Source organism: Cyanistes caeruleus, chromosome 11 (genome assembly GCF_971803275.1).
Source record: "Cyanistes caeruleus chromosome 11, bCyaCae1.hap1.1, whole genome shotgun sequence".
NCBI classification, from domain to species: domain Eukaryota; kingdom Metazoa; phylum Chordata; class Aves; order Passeriformes; family Paridae; genus Cyanistes; species Cyanistes caeruleus.
Genome location: NC_141711.1, coordinates 5,524,835 through 5,549,088, shown reverse-complemented (window position 1 = coordinate 5,549,088; position 24,254 = coordinate 5,524,835). Strand labels below are relative to the sequence as shown.

The 24,254-nt window shown below is 38.3% G+C and overlaps 1 protein-coding gene across 2 annotated transcripts in view; it reads right to left on the bottom strand.

The window, feature by feature from the left end:
* Positions 1–24,254, bottom strand: part of SUCLG2 (succinate-CoA ligase GDP-forming subunit beta) — a 109,707-nt gene that overhangs the window by 16,405 nt on the left and 69,048 nt on the right. Inside the window, exon 10 of one of the 2 annotated variants that reach the window (XM_086845806.1) lies at positions 14,393–14,494. The exons of the other annotated variant lie outside the window; for it this stretch is intronic. Coding sequence (XP_086701932.1) covers positions 14,393–14,494 — 102 coding nt within the window. The remainder of the gene's footprint in view (positions 1–14,392; positions 14,495–24,254) is intronic. 2 annotated transcript variants of the gene reach the window in all.

Sequence of the window (24,254 nt, the reverse complement as noted above, 5' to 3'; positions counted from 1 at the left end):
ATCAGATCATGGGTATTTGGAATAAATTTGTTCTAACTCTCATTTAATGTGATGAACCCCTGGATGAGCAGAGCAGACTTCAAAACAATCTAGGGAAGACAACCACCTACACAACCACATATTGCAAGACTGAAAAAAACACACATCATCGGTTCTTGTGCATCAGATGAGAGCACAGTATTTCAGATTGCCTTTAAATTCCTCTTTGTGCACCCAGAACCAAGGGCAGTTGCATGTTTGGGACTGATTTGAGGGATATGAATCCAGCAAAACCGAGATGCACCCACACCTCCCCTCTTCAGGCACAGGCAGTGCACACTGGTCATTAAATACTCAGGGAGCTCCTATTGAATGCTCCATATTAGCATGGTAAGTTATAGACACCCTCCAAACCCACTCATCCAGGACAGTTTATACAGCAGCATGACTGCAGGTAGTTCTTCCTCAACAGCAAAGTCTATAAAAATTGATCCAATATTTGCTGAATTTTGCCTCTGCACTTCAGATTAATTTCTCAGAGGCACACCATACACTTTCTCTAATGTTTTTACTGTCTGAAGTTTCAATTAGATTTTTGCTAAGCAATAATCAGCTTTCTGAAAAATAATGCAGCAGTGTCATCATTATTGAAGCATGTGACACAGGAGGCAGCAACGTGTCCTTGCTATTTCAACAACGTGTTCTGCCCCGGGGTGCCTCTGTGCACAGTTTCATCATCCTTTATGGTGTGTTAAAAGGCAAAAAGGTCAGACAAGTTTAAATCATTTGAACTAAAAACAATATTCCTCAAAAGAGGGAGCACCTGGAGAACATGGATATATGATGGAATGGAGCTGGTGCAGGACACAATCCACAGTGTGGGCTGCTGCCAGGTGAGTTGTTCAAAGAGTAAGTTACACTGGATGCTGGCACACACCTGGCAAATTACCAAAGCCAGTGCTGTTAAATGGCACAATCACAAATATCCACAAGGATTGGATAAACAGAACTGCTGATTTGATGAGTTTCTGTTTAATTCAACAGCCAGTTAAAAATGTATGTGTTATCAGTTTGGAGACATCTCAAGGTGTGCCTTCTCTCTTCCTTCAGGTTTGACTTTCTCCCAAGTCCAGCTAGAATGTGCCTTGCTCCAAAGAGACAGTTACTTCATAATTCAAGCAAGGAAAAACCAAAGCCCCACTATGATCTGAAATCTTGATGTGTATAGTATTTGAGGTCCACTAGTGAAATTTATTTTCTGAAAGGGAAAGTCATCAGAACCTATCTTTATTTCCTCTTTAGAAACAGCCTTGGAAATACAAATACTATGTTTATTTGGAATATCAAAGTACTAAGTAAAAGCATCCATCACATGGAAAAAGAGAGATGAGGAACACTTATTCTTGTGCTCTAAAAAGTCTTGGGATCTACCTCTTTGTCACCTGAGAAACATCCCTGACTTCTACTCCCCACGCAGAAGAGAATGAAATGCTATAGAAACTATCTAGGTCAGGCTGCTTTTCTTACTGAGACAATGGAAACTTTTAAAAAGGAATTCTGTACTTCAAGAAGCTTAATTAAAATACAAAAATGCATTGTCATGGGTACTGAACTGCATATACACGTCTGAAATCACCAAATAATTAAAACTCGTTCTTTTACAGTAACATTGTAGTCATCAAAAATGTGAAGTGCTGTCCTCATTAGGTTCCAAATTACTACCACATAAAATTCAGCACACTTTCAACGTGTTGTAAACCAAAGCAGAACTAGTAAAACTCAGAAAGGTACTTAGGAGAGTGATAAAGACACTGGACAAACTTTGTATACAGAATATTCTAAATAGACCACAACCTTCCATCTTAGGAAAAGAAACAGAAGGAGGATTCAGAGCCAAGCCTTCAACTAGCAAGGGAAAAAAGGAACCAGGTGCAACCATTTTGTACCTGCCTCCAGGTAGTTTTATTTCTTAGTCCTTAATTCTTGTAACAAGACAGTAAAAATACCAAAGGGGTCCTTTTACTGTTATTTTCAAATAGAGCATACAGCTACAGTTAGAAATACTGCCACGGGATATTGGTTATGTCAAAAAGTTATATGAGTTGAGAATATACAGCAACAAATTCCTGGAAAGAAAACAACCAAATACTTGTAAATACAAGAGTATCAAAATCACTAAGAAGCATCCTCAGACACTTGTCCTTGTCTTGTGCTCCTTTTTACCTGCCTCTGGCTGCTGCTGGAGAAAATAGATCAGATCAAGACAGGTCCAAATCTTACTCAATGCAGTTACAATCTTCCAGGAAAGCACAGCTTATGTTTCTTTAATATATCTGTGCTATGCATTTCCAAATTAAATCACAAAATAGTTGGTGTCTGAGTCATATGTTCCTTTATCAGTTTCACTGATTGCAAAACTGTCTCATCTCAGCAATAACCACTTAGCATCAATCAGGAACATGGCACTGGACAAGTGATTTGTGATTTTGATTACTTCTCCTTTTTATTTTAATGCAATTAATTCCTTGCTCCTTCCAATCCTTTCGAGGATCAGATCCCTGTCAGAAGATGGGTACAGAGGTGAATGCCAGTGACTTTGTCCACATAAGAAAAGCTTACATGTCCTATTCCTCTTGCTTCATCCACCTCTGGTGCTCAGCCAGAGGGGAAGGAGCTTGTTCCTGGGATATTCCAAGCTTCAGATGGAACACAGCCTAAGTAAAATTAGGAAATTCTCCCACCACCTTGCTGAACTCAGCCTGCACCATTCCCTGACCACCCAGCAGCTCACGCTTCTCCCAGCAAGCAGGACTTGCTGCCACCTCAACATCAGTGAGAATTTTAGTTCCAGAAATGCCTCTTCCAAAGGCTGCCCACTCTGGCATTACATATTAAAGACATTTGGCTCTGGACAGGACTGATAATGATCTTTATCTTCCGCAAGGTTTCTATAAAGGAATTTATACTAAAAAAATAAGTGACAGTTTAAAAATTAATGACAGTTATAACATCCCCACAAATAGGATGCTAAGCTAAGATCTGAATTAGTGCAAAATGGGATGACTCAGGAGTTTACAAAGTGGTTCTAAATACTTTTTTGGACTGTCTTGCTACTTGCAAAATCATAAAATGCAATTTAACATTTTTTTACTTATAGCAATGGGGAAAAGATTAGTCTGAATCTTTGACAAGTAAAAATCAGTGATGCCACTCTGTCTTCCTAATAATTTAACTTGTTGTCTTCATCTTCACTAAACTTTTTTCACCTATTTTCTGCATTAAGAAGGGAATCACCTTCAGAGAAATAATTATTCGATAATAATCTCCCATCCACTTTTCACAAGTTCATCAAAGTATCTTGTAATAAAACCAGAACTGAATGTTTTAGCCACAAACCCAAAGTGATATAATCAGCAAATCTGAACTGTGAAAGAAGTTATAGAGCTACATTAAGAAACAGATGGAGTGAACCTAAAACAATCACAGATAAGCCAGCATAAAGGAACTTAACTTTAGATTAATCAAGGTTGAGATGCTCAAGGCAACCATGGAGAGTCAAGCACATTAAAATTAACAGGAGATGCATGTAAATCACAAGATGCTTCTTCTATCTCACTCCAGCTCTGTACAGAGCAACACATGGAATTGTAGGTGTCCCTGTTAACCATATTCCCTTGCTTTACAAGTGATTTTGCAGTATGATCAAGGAAAGTATCTATCAAAAAATGGCTCTCTAAGACTTGTTAACTTCAATGAGACCTGGAAAAAGCTTATGAGGATTTAAAACTCTCACATTAAATTGCAAAAAAATGCCAGAACAAGCCTCAAATGTATGCTCTCATAACACTTGAAACTAAGCATGATGAAAACAAACAAATAGCCAGCAAATACTCAGTTATACAACCAACTACATTTCACACAGGCAAAAGCTGTCACTTGGATTCAGTAGCACTTTTTCTAAATTCAGATTTTCTGCTGGTATTGGCAACTTAAACGTAAATCCTTGGTGTAGGATTCCAAAGATACAAAGAGACAACTCACAAATAAAAATTAATTCAGAACCTTAATATAGTGCAAAATTCAATGTCAATATTTAATGCTAAGCACACAAGTCCAGAGGTGTCTCATACCTTTTAATGTCAAAATCAGATAAGCAAGTACATCCAAAATATATCAACAATTTGAAAGCATAAAAATAAAGTTGCACATTTATATCTTCTCATGGTGACATTATTTTATTTTTTTAATTTCCTGCTGGATGATCCACAAAAAGGAAAAATTCACATTGTTAGAATCTATTTCCTCACCTGAGAAACACACCTTGTTTTGCAGTACACACAGTACCAAGACAAACTTGTCATCTGGTCTAAACTGTACAAGTGAATTGAAAGTCCATATTTCAAAAGAAAACAATGCAAATGGTAATAACCAAGGAAATTATTGCAGGCAGAAACAGTTTAATGCACACATTGCATGTAGTTTTTGTTAATTACTTTTTAAGTACTTAGGCACAGTGGTGGCTAAAGAGGAATTACATAAAAGGGAGATTACATAAAAATGTTTCAGTGGGTGTTTCAAGCTGAGCCACAGTCTGTAATAGCAGTGCTGATTAACCAGGACAGCCTTGGCTTCACTTCCAAGCCCCTTAATGTCCCACCATAATCTCATTCATAGAACGGCTTGGGTTGGAAAGGACCTTAGAGCTCATCTCACTCCAACCCCCCTGCCATGGCAGGGACACCTTCCACTACCCCAGGCTGCTCCAAGCCCCATCCAACCTGGCCTTGGACACTTCCAGGGATCCAGGGGCAGCCACAGATTCTCTGGAAAACCTGTACCAGGGTCTTGCCATCTTCACTGGGAACAAGTTATTTCTTATATCTGATCTAAAAGAGCCATCTCTCAGTTTAAAGCCATTCCCCGCTGTCCTGTCACTCCATGCCCATGCAGAAAGTCCTTCTCCAGATCTCCTGGAGCCCCTTTGGGCACTGGAAGGTGCTCTAAGATCTCCCTGCAGCCTCCTCCTCTCTAGGCTGAACAACCTCAGCTCTCCGAGTCTGTCTTCATAGCAGGGATGCTCCAGAATCAGATCCTCTGGCCCTCCTCTGGACTTCCCCACCTTTTCTTTTTTCTAGCATCAACAGCATAGGTTCCTGCCTAGATTCTGTCTGGACAGATGATGACTGAACTGCTCTGCTACAAATCCCTGTTCCAGATGTCCTTCCTTTTTGCATGGAAAACATCACAAATGATGTGTGAGCCATCAGCCCAAAGAATTCTACCACACTTTGGGGAACCAACACATAGTCAAGGAGCTTGAACTGAAAAAGGGTTTCCTGAATTTGTTATTTGATTTGATAAAGCCATCTCCCAATGAAGTGTGGACACTACAAAGCTCAAGCTGAGCACTTTTCAAAGCCAAGATACCCTGCAGCACTCTCAACAGCTCTCACCTCAGTGACACCTTCGAGTGTTTACAAAGCGCAAACAAAAGGACTCTGGTTTACTTCTGCCTAATTAAAATGTTTTAAAAGAATTTAATTATAAAATGCCAAACTACACAAATGCAAAGATCTTTCCTACAGAGAATTAGTGATGAATCGAATAATTTATTTTTTTTATCAAACTGTTGGCAAGCGGTGTGGGTTTCCTGTTAGTAAACAACCATATGAATGCTAAACATATTTATTCACAACTTGACACCAAATACAGCTCTGTAATTAATCACTTCCCTATCTAAGTCAGAAAAAATAAACCCCCAAACTTGTACCCCCTCTCATTATGAAATAGTCAGCTACACATAAATGAATAATTATCTGAATTATCAACTATCTACAGATGTGCAGCTCTTTTCAGCCCAGACAATGGCATTCCCCTGATGCAAACTGCTAATCCCACACACATTCTCTTATTTTTTGTTTAAAGTGAGAAAATCTTTTTACTTATTAAATATGCTCAATCATGGGCTATTAAAACTATTGTTTCAGGTTATCTATTAATTGCAGGCTTCCCTGTCTATATTCACTGCTAACATGCCACCCCTCTTATAAATTGAAAAATGCCTGCCTGAGAGGGTAAAATGTTAAAGGCCACAGGTTAAGACTAATTCTGAAAAATAAGGTAACTCTTAAGCTGTGAAAAGTTGTTACTGGAATTAACTGCTTGAAATTCTGTCTTATTTTGAAAGGCTGAGTTTCAGATATAAAAAGTACTCACTAGAACTTACTTAATTTCAGGCTTAAATAATTTGAAAGAATATTGTTTTCTATATCAACAAGATGTTTAGATCTTGCACTCCCTGTAAGACCTTACTTTAATCTTCTGAAATACTAACAATTACCAGTCAATATGAAGACAGAGGAAACAATTTTGCTCATGGGAAAAGACTAAATTTTTATGGGAATATTATATTAATCCAAAATAGACCAGAAATGTAATCCACTGCTTGAATATGGTTCTGAATATAATGGCAGCATTTGTATGCTTTTTTTCTCCAATAGGAAAAATAAAGGTACAAGATCTTTATATGATCAGTACATTCAAATAGAATAAAAGTCATATGCAGTCATAGTGACCAAGTGACATCTTTGACAGACAAAAAACTGCTGATAAAATAAACAAACAAAAAAACTATGACACACAAAATGCAGGACATGGAAGATGTGCCAAGACCTGGACTAGAACAGCATGATGCCACCTCTGTCTAAAAGGTCTTTTTCATTATAGTGAACCTTGAACTAACAAAACACCAAATTTCTTACAGACTTGATCTGAGATTACTCCAGAAATTGAATACAGTAACTTAAGAATCAATGATTTTGTTTAAATACCTGTAACTCAGGTACAGTATTGTCTTGGTGTTATGGGAAGAGAAGTGGGGAAGGTGGAGAAACAATTTGACTTTATAATCCATGAAGTCAACAAGAATGATTCTCGAATAACAACAGATAATAAAACATTCATTATCAAAGTTTCACTTTATCATTTGTCTTCAGTGTCTGCAGCTGACAGATACACTCATTTATAATCCTCTGCCAGTTGCAAACCGGCAAATGCTTTTGAATTACTCCCTCGACTTGAGCCTACAAATTTAATTGTTTCCACAAACAACTGGGCAACGTTTCAAGACTTTGCTTCAGGACACCCAAAAAGTCCCATATTTTACCTAACAGAAAAACCAATGGGCTTCTCCCTGGCATGTCCTGGTTCTGTTCAGAATTAAACACAACCATGACAAATTTAAGAAGTATCAAAAGTTATGTATCAAGAAAATCTCTCTGCCCTAAAAGCTTCTGACTAGATCCAAATTTGATCCAAATTAAAAGCATATCTAAATCTCCAAGGACTTTCATTAGGTAGTTAAAAAAAATGGTGTGTGTTTAAATCTGCTCTACTGTATGTAATTAACCAGAAATACTTTGAACAGAGTGAAAACTGCTGTTCATATCAATGAAGAAAATGCTGTCATCAGTTTTGTTACAAAACTAAGAGTGAAACACTAAACTGCATAAAGAAGAGTTTATACTTAAACAGGAAAAAAAAAATCACCAAATTAAAGCCAAGGTAAATGGTACAGTGATTATTGCATTGCTCCTTTCATTTGGGACTATTCTGTTCATATGGAATTAAATAGATTGCTCACAAAATCCTCTATGAGCACATGATCAAAGCTATCTCAGAAACAGGATGATTACCAGTCACAACTCCAGGCAACACATTGCTGCAGACAAAATTGATGTAAATCAGAAATGAGAAGCACTGGAAAAATGTGATAGGTCCTTGTTGAAACAGTCAGTACATCTCTCATAAATACTCAAACACTTCACAGTCATTATTTCTTGATTTTTCCAACCAGAGGACAAATCCCAAATATTTGATTAATAATATATCAAGAGGCCTTGGAATTCAGAATTAAAGAATGAACTGTGTCAGCAAATTATGGCCACTCATGCATTATGATTGAAATGCACATGCATTTCCCCTTTACAAGAGGTTGCCAAAGGAGTAACTCAATGTGGAAGAAATAGCTTTGCCAGAGAGTAAGAATAAGACAGCCTGGATCTGGAAAACAAAGTAGGAAATGAAAAGTTTAATTTAAAATATGTAATATTCAGTTCATCAGAGATAAGAAAAAAATCTCATGCAGAACTTCATTGCAATGGATTCAAATGTAAACAGGTGTGGTACTTGACAGACAACATAAATATACTTGTATTTCATTAATCCTTAGCCAATGAATATATTCACTCATTCACATAAAGAAAACATTATTTTATAGTCACCAATATCAAAAGTACAAAGATATATGAAACAATTTAAAATAATCCATTGCTATTAAATTATAATCTTACATCCATCTTTACAAATATATTACACTTTACAAATATATTTAATCACTCCAAGCATATGGATTTTGTAATTGAAAAGTCAACACAACATTTTAGCAAATTAAAAAAAAAAATAGAATATTTTAATTTTTTTTTTTATTTTTGGTTTATAATTGCCTCTTCAGGGGTTTCTTTAACCCTTCTCTTTTAATTAGCCATCTGTTAAAGGTTATCATCAGAGATATAATAACTAGTAGAGATGACAATTCTGCATCAAATTGGCAATATTTTTGCTCATGTCCTGTGTTTATTGATTTTGTCATTCCTTTCCTTCAAGGATGGACACTTGGAGTACAGGAAGCTCATTGGTGTTTCAAGGGAGGCTTAGACAACATCACCCTTTAATGCAAATTTCCAAGGCAAGACCAAGGCCTTGACTTTCACCAGGATGTTTGGATTCTTGGTTTAAATACACCTCAAACTGGCCATTGTTTTTTGCACTAACTTACAAAGAGCCTTCATTCAATGTCATGACCTCAGTTATTTTCTGGCCTGGTCTTTAAGTTTCCATAAAATCTCCCTTCCTGCAAAACAACTATGGTTCAGTTAATCACCATCATAGCCAGCCTTTATTATTACCTGCTAGGCTTTGATTACCAGGACTTCAGCAAATCCAATATCCCTGATTTTCTCTTATGGCTGCAGCTGTGAAAATGACTTCTGGAGAGCATTGGAACTGGCAGAAAGTGCCAAAGTGGTTCTACACTGAGAGCTTGCTGCTCTCCCTCTGGTATACAATTCACACACAAGTTACAAAGCTACTTCTGAAATAATTGTCCACTCTTCAGGCTTTGAAATCAAAACCCAGCAAGTCCTTCTTGTGTCTGCCCAGAGCCTTTCACCCCACCCAACACTGAGGAATTACAACCCTGCTTTATGCCCCACATCTTTTATTTGCCAAATGAACTCCACAAACCCACGTAATGGCAGAGCTGTGAATGCTCACAGTTAACAATGCTTCATGTGAGGAATGAACTGGAATTCTTTCAAACATTTTACAGCCAAACAAACAAGGATTGACTTATTGTTCAACCACAAACTGTGTAACTCCTGGGTCAGGATCTACATTTAGCTACAGCCACTGGTTGCAGTGTAGGCAGGACAAACTCTTTTAAAGCACAGAATAATGCAATAATTCAGCCTGCATATTGCTGAATGTGGATGTCACTAGGATGTTTGGTTTTTTACTTCACTCACTGGTTATTTTCAGGCCTTCCCATGTATGGCAAGCATTTGTAAGAATTCTTCTAAAAGCATGTTGGTCCATTCAAAAAAAAAGTAAAAAAAAAAAAAGCATGGACACTGTTCAATGCTGCACACAGCTACAAATGGTGAAGGCTTAAATGTATACAAACCCTCAAAGAAACAAAACCCTTTGTATTGATTTCTGGATAGCTATTTTGGTTTCCCAATTATGAAAAAGCTACAGGTAGCAGTTTTCAGTATAACGTGATGCTGCAATTGTCGCCTGTTTCTCATTAATTTTTCATTCCTACAAGAAAAAGCCTTTCCTGGGAGCACTAAGTGTCAGTGCAAGTCTGTTTCATTCACTTTTCAACACCAGACACGTATTTATGCCTAAGTTTTCAATTCCATTGCATAGCTTGCTATGCAACTTGCACACATCAACCCCAGCAGCAGACAGCTTTTCACCAAAAACTTGTAACTTGACATATACCTTGTCTTGCCTTAGGCTTAAATTGATTAATTCATCTTTCACTTGAGGTAAAGTCTCCCATTTAAAATGTTTTAGTGGGAAAAGGCAGATTTTACAAACTGAACCAGAAAAAGGACTTTCAGCATCTTTGTCACACCTTCAAATTTGATATTATGCATAGCTTTTAAGGAAGTCTTTTCCTTAATTTTGCTCTTGCTATCTACATGAAGTTTCTGCTTTCTGGATATTCGTTCCTGTGCAAAATACGAGGACTACAAAGCAATGGCTGTCTCAGTCTTTTCTCCTCTTAGAATTCAAGTCTCACATTCTCAGATTTTTGGCAAGAAAATGGAGTCAGAGTATCAAAAACTCACTTAAGAAACTCAATTCTATTACACCACTGAGTAGAACAGCACAGAGTTACTTCTGACAGGAGACAGTGAATAGTTCAGAGGTAACAACATCCTACAGTAGGTTAATGATGGAAAAGCTTCCAGGAATATATGTGGTATTTGCCTAATATAATGCTAAAGGCTGAGAATTTCTTCTGAAAAAGACATATGCTAATTCAATCACAGAACTCTGACCTCAAGGCAGGGATTTTTGGTCAAATGTTTGTGGGAATTCAGACTGGATGATCTTAAAGGTCTTTTCTAATCCTCCAATCTGTCTCAAGGAGCACATACAGGTTTGGGATTGTACAACCTCCATGTACCTCAACATTTTTGGCACATTACTGACATGAATTTGTTTTTAACCCTAGAGTAACAGGGTAGCTGATCATCAGAATTTCCATTAGCTGCTCCCCTGACAGCTCATTTTGATGGCAGGACACAAGATAAAAGCAGGGGAGTTCAACCTGGAAAAGAAATTAGGGATATATGGAAAGCTTTGCTGAATGGAGCAAAGAGAGGAAGAACCCCCTTCCCCAAATCTTTTGCTCATGAATTTGCTCAGTTTTGTAACTATAACAAAGATGAAGATGAGCTGATTTTCACCTGACATTTCCTCTTTAATAGCACAAACACTCCTCATGTGCTGAATTTGGGACAGAGACATAAAAGCAGTACCTTTGGAAGGTTGCTGGAAAGAAACATTTGAGGTTAGACTGCAAATGTGCATCCAGCTCTTCCAGGTGTTACTGCTCTCTGTCCTGCAGCTGAAGGCAAGGAATTGTGAACAGCAGCAGGACTGCCAGCTTGATTTTCACTTGTATGTGAGGCACTCAGGCTACTTTGAGCCCTTTTCATCCACACAGCAAAGCTGACTTGCAGCAAATGAAACGCTACATCACGTTATTCTGTGAAGAACTGCTGAGAATAACACTGCTGAGCACTTAAATCAAGGAAAGGTATGTCCTTTGGCAGGGAAATAAGACACAGGCATGTACCTACCATGTGCCTGAACAGGGGAAGGGGCTGCAGAACAAAGGGTTTTAATGGAAGCCACAACATCTCCTTTAAACATGGCCAGTTCTCTGACCACGCAGCTGTACACACCCAACAGTCACATTTCTACAACTGTATTCATCCTGATGTTATGAATTTTACAGTCAAATTAGTGAATGAAATAAAAGCAACCTCAGCAGTGGAAATTCAAAACTATTATCAGTCCTGTAAACTAATAATATTAGTGGCTGTCCACCTACAGTGACATATGATAGGAGAGCTACTAAACCATTCAAAATATATATTCTAGAAGTCTGTATAATCCTTTCTCTCTCCCCCTCCTCAAATATTTATTTTCCATAGCAATAATGACCTCAGTATTCAAGGAAGCCTTTGAAGATTAATGACCAGTGGAGGTTAATGGTCCTCAGCTATTCCTCAAGCCATCAACTCCTCCCAGCCAGTCATTAATCCACAAGAAATGCCTTAATGGTTCACTTACTACTGCTTAAGCATCAAGCCTGTAAATTTTCAGGGCATTAAATCTCAAAAAGTAACCTTTTTCTCTTCACAGATCTCTATTTCAACAAAGCAGACAGATGAGATGAAAGTGACTTCATTTTACAGGGATTCTCCTCAACTTTACCAAAGAATAGCATTTATTTGTGTTTATTTGCATCTATTTGCTTTGGGCACAAATAAATAACATCTTCTTTCCTGTCAAAAATATGGATACCAAAGCCTTCTTCAGCCAGTGTGTCTTTGACACCTCTATAAATACATGCTCTCCCTCAGCTCAGCCCAGCAGGACACCACAGTGGAGGATGTGGCATTGCCCAACTCAGGTCACACAACCTGGTTTCTGTCACAGCTCTGTTTCTAACAACAGCCTCTGGCTGCTGGGTGACTTGGGAGAGTATTGCCACCCCCAGAGAACTTTTCCCTTTCATTCTTTACCTGTTTAGGTTAAACTGCTTAAGGAAAGGAAGAGTTCTACTGCAGGATAAAGACAGAGAGACCTCGATTTCAGCCCAGGTTTCTATTCCATACTTCAACATAAACAATTACAATGAAACTCTCCAAGAGTTTGTTAAACTCAGCATTCCCCTGTACATAACTGTGTACACTGAAGTGGTAGAGCATGTAAAAATCATTGAAACACAGAATGCATTGGGTTGAAGGGACTCAAAAGCTCACCCAGTGCCAACCCCTGACATGGGCAGGGACACCTTCTACTATCCCAGGGTGCTCCAAGCCCTGTCCAGCCTGTCCTGGACACTTCCAGGGATGGGGCATCCACAGCTTCTCTGGGCACCCTGTGCCAGGGCCTCTCCACCCTCACAACCATCACAACTCATCACCTTTCCTCCACACAATTCATTGGTCTATTAAAATGTCATGACAAATTCTTTACTTTATTGTTCCTGGATGACAACAGAATAAGCCATCAAAAATGGCAAAAAAAATAAATAAATCAGGTCTTTCTTTAAATAGTGACATTATCAATCACACAATCTATATCCATTCAGAAGATCAATTATACAAAAGTATCTAATTTAGACACTTTTGATCTTGGCAGCCCATCAGTCATCTAAAGAGTACCCTTCCTTCACCCTTTTCTTTCCTTTCCTCTTATTATTTTAAATGGACATCAAGTTTTACATTCCTTCCTTATTGCAATGCTCTACATAATAAGATGTGTTTTACAAAGTGTTCACAACTCTGATGTTCACAAGACAATGAAAAATTCTTTGCAGGGTTCAGTGTCATATGACAAACACAGCAAGATTTCATTATTCCTCAATCGTTTTCTTTGAGGAAAACACCACACCACAACACAATCAGAAAAATGTTGACATTAAATTTAGAAAAAGACTAGACATAATATCAGACTATTATCATGCTCATTTATATTGGCACTCAACAAGCATTAGTTGTGAAGGCAGCAGGGCTGGTTGTCAAATGTGAGCAAATTGACAAGCTATTAGAGTGTCAACTGGAGGGATTCAATTAGAATATTTACTCCAGCACCAGCAAAGCCTTGCTTTTAAGATAAGGCAGAAATGTGGTGTGTGTTGACCAGGAAATAAAGATAGGAAATTAATAGGCACAGACAGAAATTTATCACTTCCTTTCTGCTATAAAAGCTACAAAGAGATTAACTTAAAAATATTAAGTCTAATAAAGGTAATATCCAATGTAAATCAAAGGAAAACAGCATGGGCAGGTCTGTGTCATGGTTCTGTCCCAAAAACTGACAAGCTCTGATCTCCTTGAAGCTACTTTGGGATCTCAGTCTTGGAACCCTTCAGCCTTGGACATCGACACTTTGACACTGACTTCTCCCCCAAGTATTGAATAAATTTCAAGAACGGGGGAGTTTTTAACAATCTTTTAAGACAAAACAATATAAAAACCACAACCCAAACCTGATAAAACCTCACCCAGACACATCTTCCCAGAATATTCTGAGTTGTAAGGGACCCACGTGGATCACTGAGTCCAACTCAAGGGGATGGATTGAACCCCTGATATCGGCACTAAATGACACCATTCCCATTTCCTTACTAATCTTTCCAGAGCCTCTGCTTCCTCCAGCAGCAAGGGGTTGAACAGAGATGTGCTTGGTTGGAACTTCCTACCAGGGAGGTGGATTTGGCTCTGTGTTCAGAAGGGCCACTGCAAACCAGGGCTGAAAGGACAATCCCTAAGCGAGGAGCAGAAAGATGACAGGAATACAAATTCCCACGTGGGAAAGGATGAAGACTCAGAAGAAGAGGAAGGAGCTGTACAAATAACTCCTGCAAAAGTTTGGGCATACTGAGAGAACACATTTGAAGCCAGGTCCTGTTTCCAGATGCAGATCTGGAATTACACCACAACCTATGAAAACAGCATTTACCACCTGCCACCTTCTATGCATGCAACCAGATCACTAATTCAACCCCAAAAAATACCTGCAAGGAGTTCCAGTTACTTACTTGACAGACCACGACATATCTTTCCTTTTTCAGCCTACTTAAAGTTTTCCAGGTAGATGGCTTGTACTTTATTTCAGATATGAAGTGATTTTTGGCAGGGCTCTGCAAACAGAAATGCAGACTGAGGAAGGGAAGCACCTACTCAGCAGACTCCTTGCCTCATCAGGAAGGGCACACACCGAGCTAATTTCAGGATCAAAGTCTCACACTATAGCTCCTGCTGATAGGATTTTATTTTATTTTTTTTAATGATATTCACTTCTCTTTGTTTTTAAAAATGATTAGCTCCAGTTTTACTAAGATTAAATAATTATACTCCCTCCTTCATGTTTACACCTTTTATACACTTCAAAATGCTCAGCATGTCCCTCCTCACAGGGAGTATAATTTTTTACCACTTCCCAATAACCCTATCACCCCCTGCCTCCATTATTTTTGAAGTTTTCTTTGATTTATTCAGACACAGAAGTTTGATGGAGGGACAAAATGAAGGCATTTTGATGAAGGCCAGGTCCAATTTATCAAAATCTACACAAGAATGATTTCAAAAGACAAGAAATAAAAGTTTCCCCTTTTCACATATTTACAAAATGCAATCAAAATTCACCAAATCCTTTAAAAACTATTAAAAAGGAAAAAAGAGAGAACACTTTTATTGTAGCTCAGGATAGGAAAGGTACACTAGAGCTTTAAAAACTCTGGACTGGAGAATTGCAGCAAGATAAGGGAAGTTTGCTTGAAACTGTTATGATAAAACTGTGCATGAAGCATGCATGGAAAACTGGTATGTGTGATAGGGAAAAAAAAAGGAATAAAAATTAATAGGAGATGATGTGGGAGCCTCTAAAGGTTTCACTGCTGTGAGCTTGAAGTGACAACATCTCTAATGGGTACCAGAGATAGGAATGTCCTACATGGATTTCCCCCCCCTGAGTGACAATAATAATAATAATAAAGATATAGCATCTGCACCATCACATTCTATTTCATGCCATTTATTTGATTTTGGCTTTTTGATGTTGGTCTTTGGAAGAAATCAGTTTCTGTGGAAACAATTTTGTCACTGATGAAGCAGGTGAAAAGTTGTGTCAGTGGAAAGTTAGTTTATGCAGCATTTTTAAATCTGAAGGGTGGTTGGGTGAAATAACAACATAAACTGTACTGAAATGTGTGTTTTATCTGTGGCTGCACCAACTGCCCTGGCCCAGTGCACAATCAGTGCTGCACTGCATTGCATCCAACACATGGAGAAACCTGGAGAAACCAGCAGCCAGCAGCTGAGGAAGAACAGTAACTCAAACATTTCCAACTCCAGCAGAATTTGGACCTTTCAGACACATTCCCAAGGGAAGAATTCTGTCTTTGCATCCCACCTTATGCAAGAGAGGAATCCTGCCTTCAACAAGTTCTTTGCCTTGATCCTAAGTCTCAAAAACCAGATCATCACCATCTCACCTATTCCTGATGGTTTTTCTAAGCTGAATGAAGTTACTCCAGTTTTTCTTGAAAGCTGAGACAGCTCCTCCTGTCTTCCTAGAATGATTTTCCAAGTGATGCTACAGAGCTGTTGTGACCATAGGAACTGTGCTGTGTTAGAATGAATCACAGAATGGGCTGGAAGGAGCCTTCAAACTCCTCTCATTCCACCTCCTGACATGGGCAGAGGCACCTTGAACTATCCCAGGGCACTGCAAGAGCCATCCAACCTGGCCTTGGACACTTGGCTTCAGTGTGCACCCTGTGACCACTGCTCCAGGCTCTGTGCATGTGCATAACTGCAAAGGTGCATTACCTAGGGGAAAAAAAACCTGTTCAATTCATACTGCACAGGAAAGAACTAAACAGGTTATTAAGGATCCAATATGATTTTAGTAGATGAATGCAAACCAGTACTAATACTCCAGTACCAGGAGATTTATGAATAATAGAAATTTCTCACTGAGGAGAGAATCAGACCTTGACTGCTTGTGGAAATAAAACTTTTTCTCTCCTTATGGCAGTTTTGAAATTTCATCTCCAGCTCTGAAAATAGAAACTTCAAAATTATTCTCAGCTAAATCCACAGAAGCACTGACCTTCATTATCTCTAATGTTCAAAGAAAAAGACACTTGCACTTGGGATTGACAGAACCATTGCAAACACACTCTCTGCAGCTCCAGTATGAGTGCTGAGAAATGCAACCTGAGCATCTACAACTCACTCATTCTAGCTTGTTGAAGCAGTTTTTCCATGCCAGGAGAATTGCACAATTCAAGGTTCAGGCCTGCAGATAACAGCAATCAGGAAACCATTCTCACATATGAAGTGATCTTAAGGATTGGAGTGACAAAACAAAGCAAATCTTCCTATAAAATTCCATATCAAGAGGATATGCTTTCAATTAAAATCCTGAATTATCCTTTGTATTTACTACTTGGGAGAATCCATAAGCAATTTAAGTAAAATACTTATATTGAAAAAGCCCCATTACACCTTAAAATAGACTTCAAGCTGCAGATTAGGCAAACCTCACCTCAATGTCTATGCAAGCGTGGTTGCAAAAGATAAATTTACTTTGTTCACTCTGGAGAACAGCTTTCTACCACAGAAAGTCTTCCTGGGAGAGACCTTCCTTGGATCTTTCCAGCTTGAGATTCCACAACTGATTCCTGGAAGCCTTGACCGTCCAGCTCCCACACAGACCATGCAGCACTAGCACAAGGGAAAACCACAGCACACAAATGTCACAGCCCCTGTCCTGTGCCCCTCAGAGAAGTCCCCAAATGAACTCAAATCAGAAAAAAAATCCAGGTTTCTTTAAGAGCTAGGGATTAAAAAAAAAACTTGATATTACCTCCATTTATTTTAAGTGAAAAGTACTCAAAAATACGAAGAGAATTGCCTTAAAACCTTTCCAGAACTGGAAAATACTGTTACAGCTTTAAGTGCTTTTGCCTCCAACCCTTCCAGACCCTCTGCTATCTAAAATGTTAGCTAATGCCTCAGTGGGTTACCAAGTTAAACCCCCTCGTTCAGGGCTGAAAAGCTCTTGAATACATGAGCAAGATCAAAGCAGGTAAGCTCAATAAACTGTGTAGTCCCTGTTTAGGGACTTGAGGAGCATCACTTCCCCAGCATGTTGGAAGTAATTTTCTCTGGTGACATGCTATGTTTTGTCTTACTGAACATTTAACCTCTACATCTGGACAGCACACATTTGGCACCAGCACATTTCTTTAGGGAACACCAGAATGGTTACTTCAAGTGACAGTTTTCTAATTATTCTGTCAAGCATCAATCTGTGAAGTTCCCAGTTCCTCAGCACCCTGATTGACAGGGCAATCAGCGCTTTACTTAAAGCTTCTAGAGCTGTTCTGGCCTGAAAAATTCTTTAAAAAAAACCCAATCCAACCAACCCCTCCTCCCCAGTGTGAAAATGGAGTGGAGTATTTGACTTCCAAAACAAATCCCCACTTTCTGCAAATAAAATTCCCCAAAGTAACCAAAAAATTGCATTAGCATATAAAATGCACCTCTAGAGAAGGAAGAGGTGACCAAAACAGTATTTTCTTTTATATTACAACAATTCATTTGCAGCATTTTATTGTGGAGCAAATCAGCTGATGAAAGTACATCAAAAACAGAGAAGGAACTGAGATAGCTCAATCATTCCCACTGAAGTTTTCCTTCTCTTCTCTTAAGAGAGGATAAAGAGCCCCACCTTTGAAGCACTTTTAGCTTGATTCCAAGTTTCCCTGATTTCTGATAAACATCATCTTCCTCTGCTGTGACTCTGGGGCCCTACAGCACTTCTGACTGCAAGAAGTGAGAAAATGAGGGACTTGGTGAGTGATAAACAATTATCCCTGTACCAAGTTCAGGGAATAGCAAAAGCTATTTAGTAGTCATGACCACATTTTCCTAAATAACATGAAAGTACTTCATGCTCTTTATCCACCGTGTAATTAAATTCAACACCAGGGCTGAGATTCTGACCAAGAAGTTGGCACTAGAATTACACAGGGTTTGATTTATGTGCCAAGATGCTGCACCTGAGAATTCAATAGTGGAGTTGCCCTTCTTGGCTTGCTGGGAGGATCCTGTATTGGTATGGTTCAGCTTCATACAAAGGGGAAGCTCTCTCACTGTGCAGAACTGCAGCACCAATACTAGCAAAATACTAATGATAGTTTCTACTGAAATTAAACTTGTGACAGATTTTCTCCTTTGGTTTGAAATGGTAAATTATAAATAATGGAAGTTTGGTGGCCAGCTTTTTATTATAAGTGCTCTGGAGTGCTGTGTGGTAAAACACACTGGACTCAGCAAGATTAAAATATAAATGAAATAACAAATCAGGTATCAAACAAAGGGTGGAAGAGGGCAGTAGTACATTTTATCCCTAGTAAGAGTGAGCTGCAGAAAATCTCTCTTTAGATTTAATACCTTTCTTCTTTTTTTTTTTTTTTTTAAGGACATTAGATATGAAAACATATTCACACAAAAAAAACCCCTTTTTTTTATTATTTCATTGGATTTGAAAAAAACCCCTCCCAATAGTTCTTGACAGAAGGGAATGACAGAGCAGACCAAGTGGCAGAAGGGAGTTCTTTGATGAAAAGCCTCACACTGCAGTGGTCAGTAAGGTGGAAGCTCCTCCACTGGTCAGGGCAAGGCTGAACCCATCTCCTTTTCTTAAGGAAGTTCAACAGATGTTCAGCATAATTTAGAGAGTTTAAGGAATGCTGCTGATATGTAGACACCATCCTTGTTCTAATTGTTTTTATCTTTTCAGTTCAGTTACTTCCCCAGTTTGTATGACTAAGTGAAAACAAAAATGTATTTGAGATTCTCTCAAAGTAATACACGCAAAAAATCCCAGAACAACTGTGCAGAGCCCCATGGAAGTTTTGATTAAAGGCAAATCCTTCACAATTCAGAGAGCACATACTCAATCAATGGTTGAAGAGGAAAACCTCCAGGGAGCAGCAGGAACTAAACAATTCTGATAAGGTTTCTGTGACTTTTCAGCAAATAGTAATTTGCTCCTTCATATTTCTTCAATGAGAAGTCAAGCATTGCATTCCTAAACCTTTAAATCAAATGATTTGCTGGGCATCAGGCATTCAACTTTCACCAACTACTATAAAATATTGACTCTGCACATTCATTCATTTCTACCCAATAATTGATTCTTCTTTTTTTGCCTGTTACAGCCCGTAGCAGTATTCTGGGAGGTTGACTTAATCAAGATTTAGTTAAGAAAAAAGAAATCCTCAGCGTTTTCAGGTTTTAATCTTGTCAAGATTAAAACTTGCACCACATAAGCATGTATATAATCTGTTTTCTTAATGAGATGTTTTTACTCTTTTCCCGTGTTATCACTATTAATTCCAAATCTACCATTCACAAGTGCCATCCTTAGTTGATAGAAAGGTTCCTGCTTTTGTCACAGGGCTGGCATCACTCTGTCACAGGACAGAGTCTTCTGCACACTTTTGCTGAACAACCTTCTCAGCAGGGCCCCGTCTGAAGGTGCAGATCTCATCCCCTCTCTGGTAAAGTGAATATTGACTTCCATGGTCAGCTCACCTGTCAGCCACCCAGAAATCCAATTTTATGGCACTGATAGCAGGATTGCTGCATTTCCTACACTGCAGTTATTCAGGGGAGGGTGGCAGAGGATGGTGGGAGCCACAGCAGCTCCAGCTCCTCTGCCCTGAGCAGTTTTTTTGCATCAAGGGAGGCTCCTTCTCCCCCACGTTCCCAGGGAATGAACATCTGGTGCTCTGCAGCTCTTTGGTTACTCAGGCTTACCCTTAAATAATTAGAAATGGTTTCTAAAGTACAGCACCAGCCAGCACTGCATACAAAACAGGCTGTGGAAATGTGCACACAACTTGTGTCAGAGCAGCAGTTGGGTACAGATCTGCAGGTTTACTCACCTTCACCATAGCAAACTGCATGTAAAAATTAAAAAGGAAGTTCTCTTTTCCCTCTACTTATTTGATGAGTAAAATATGTATGCAAATGAAAAAGGAATACAACAGCCATAGCAGAAGATTTAAGGTGAAAATGGTTTTGTAAAAGCTGTCAAATGTCTTTTAAATTCATTTGGAACAGCTGCAGTAGTACAGTACCTGCTTCAGCTTGGCCAAAGAGATGAAATTATATAACTATTTGCAACAAGTAAAACTACCTTATTCCTAATCAACTCCTCTAATTGCTTGAAAAAAAAATATTTAAAATGTTTGGGATTTTTCTGCTGAAAACATTTGAATAATTTTTGAAATTTCTGCAAAATCTATTTGGCCAGATATTACTCACCTGTCTTTCCACATACAGGCACTGATTTTCTTTTAGCTGGAATTTTCCAAGTCATTTGGCTTAAAATGGCTTAACCTTTTTCCATAAAAATATTATGAAACACTAAGTTTTTACCTTTTTTCCTTGAGACACTTCTCTTCCCCTGAAATATGTGGTTGTCTACCAACCCCATGGAAAATCAACAGGATCTCAGATTTCCAAACAAAACCCTTCAGTTAAAGTGACAGTTTTTGTTAACATTCAGGTACTACCATTGCAAAAAATAAAAAAAAAAACCAACAAATAAAAAAACCCTTTGCATTTCTATTCTGCTTTACAGTAGAGACATAGGAAAGTGCTTGGGAATTGGTCCCTGTTCTCCTTGACAAGCAGAACCTGTGTAGAATCCCAGCCATGTAACCTGTGCCAAAAGGCAGCAGGAACCCAGTTTGTACCTTCAAGCACCTGCTGCCTTCTCCCAGTGCATTAAACTAACTTTGCACTAACTAAATCTGGAGCAAAAAGACAGAGCTACTCAGTTTTGGTAGATGGGGACTTGATCTGGCTGACTACTTAAGCACATGATAACCTTTTAAAGTGAATTATCTCATTTATTTTAGCTTTAACAATCCACTCAGAATAATAATAAAATATTAAAACTTGAAACAGGTTTGAATCCTTGTTGAATTTGAGCATGAATATGAAGCTGTGAAGTTATTCAATCCTACCTGAAGCAAAATAGAGATTCAAGAGAATTAGCTCTTGTCCTCTTTCATTAACCTGTATTTCAAACAGTTTTTGTCTTTTCCAAAACTTTTACATCACCCTATGATACCCTTAAAAAAAAAAAAAGATGTATCTTTACTCTAAAAATCTTAGCCGTATCACAACCTTCTGTCATTAAAAGATAATTTGCTGATGGGAAAATGCTTGTTAATTTTGTCATGGTTTACTATTTTTTCCCCAAACTGAGTCTTATCAATTAAAAAAAATATGAAGTCCCATCTACCCGTGCTCCATCCATCCATCCAGTGTGCTTCTGAAATGATAAGCAAAACCAGTTGTTTTTTATTTCAGTGTCACAAGTGTGTGTCTAACCCAGCAGAAATGGCTGAAAGCACCTACCCAAGATTCACATTTCATCATCTGGGCCAGTTTATCAGGAACAGATGGAGGCAAGGTGATTAAATTTCTTCATTTTGATTGAAAGAACAAACACTTTCCTAGACTGCCATAACACCCACTTAAAAATAATGAGAATTAAAATGTGATTTTCTCTACTGAAGAGTTTAAGTAAGGACACCTACAACTTTTCTTTTAATATGCTATTTCCTACCTGTACTATCAGACTATTTGTCTTTCATTCTCCTGTATGTGGGCTAGATAGATGATCTAAAAGTAGATTCATAATAAATTGCTCATCTCACCAAGCTGAATTACAAAATTGACTTTCCCAAAATATCTTCCCTTTTTATCCTCTCTATTTGTGAAATGAGTCATATACATTTTCAAAATTTAATCAATTTGGAAATCCCAGTGAAGGATTAAACCCTTTTCTGATGTATTTTACATGGCATTTCCTTTTACTGGGCAATCCCAAGACCTGCAGATGTACCTGCATTCCATTGCACACTCTGGACATGACATCAGGTCTTTGGCAGGCTGGGATTTACCTCAGAGGTAAAACTGAGGCTTTACCTCAGTTTTGAGGTAAAACATCTTGGGGTGAGATGTGACATCTCCCATAACCATTCCCATGTCCTTCCCAAAGACCTCCCACCTCACCAGTTCTAGGAAATTCCACGTTCTCCAATCCCAAGCACAAACAACCAAAGGCAGTAACAAAACCCTCTCTCACTTGGGTCTCTAATCAAGCACCAAACAAGCAGGAAGGTGCCACAAGCCTTGGCCACAGAGCAGCTGTGATGCTGTTTGTGCTCCAAGGAGATGGAAATGTCTGCTCCTCCTTCCCTGTTTGAGAAGGGACAACACTACAGAGAGGATAATTAGCACACAAACACTTCGAGTTCCATCCAAACCTAGCAGCTCAGTTTGTGGTGTGGTTCTTCCACAAATTTGCCAGCATTTACCATCTACAAAAACATTTGTGGATTTTCCCTGTTCTGCCACAAAGGAAGCGATTACAAAATCACCGCAAGTTTTCCTCTTGCTTAGGAATTTTATTTTCATATCCACTTTTTAGGATTCATTATAGCCTACTATAAAATACCAAAAGGCATTCAACTTGTCAGTGCCCATAAATAATGGAAGATTCATTTTAAAGTATATTTACATATCAATTACTTAGGACTCAATACTACACATGCTCTTGAAAAATATTTTACTTTTGGTTATAAATCAAGACAATTCAATTATGCATTTTAAATGCATAATTGTCCTCCCATTTTCATAAATATTGTCAATATGCTATCAGTCTGTAAAAGTGTCTCAGTGAAATGAAAGAATGACTTTTCAATATTCTAAGTGTTTTAAAAGATGAATAGTCACTTCACATTAATTCTGCAAAACTGCAAAGGCACATTAGAAAAGAATCCTTGCTATAGTTTCTGTTAGTCTGTATTTTCTCACCAGTGCAGAGCTAATTAAAAATGTGGGGAAATCCCTAAATTACTCCTATAAACTCAAAGCCTACATTATCTTTAAAAGAACCATGAGCTGCTCCTATGTCTAAAGGCAAAATACTTATACAAATTTCTGAGGCAAAAACCACAGTATGTGTTTGTGAACTTTACCCAACTTTTCAAGATATTTCTGTGACCTAATAGGTATTTTCTACCTCCAAAAACTGTCATTTTATGAGATCAAAGATTCCAGAGTAAAGATATTATTGCTCTTACAAAATTACCAATCACAGCTCCAGACCATACACTGGCTCCAAGGCAGGATCAACTCTCCCTGAAATTTCCTGGATAATTGCTTGTTTAGCTAGTCCTTAAAAACTTGTGGTGCTGGATAGCATAGAAATTCCTAAAATAAACTGCTGTAGGACTCAACCAGCTTTTTTGGCTGCAGTATTTTCAGAAGAGCTGCCCTATGCAGCCACATTTCTTTGCTGCTCTTAACCCTTATTTCCTGCCTGAGGCAGACTCTGACCTGCAACACCAGGCAGATTGCTCAGGTTAACTGAAGGCTTCTTCACCTCTCTGATTCCTCTTTCAACTCTTGAATCATCTGTATATTTGAAATCAGAGAAAAGGTTGGTCTTTACCTGTTTACTCCCCCTCAAGACAAAAAGGCCCCTCTGCTGTGCTAGTAGGAGATGATAGAAAGATGATGTAGCAAGATCCAGCTTCCAAAAACTATGTGGAATTTTTCAATGATTAACATCCTACAGAAATGTCAAAATTTCTATCAAAAAAATATAACAAGGTATATTGACTATGATTTTCTTTTAAAAAATTTAATATTGCACTTGTACAGAACCAGTGCTGAGAACTAAACTGCCAGCAAGAGAGGGCTCTGTAGTTAAGCAGTGAAGGAACAGTGATAATTTTTATACTTTTCATAGCATTTAACTTCTTTAACAAACTATTTAACTTTCGATCAATGTTTGTA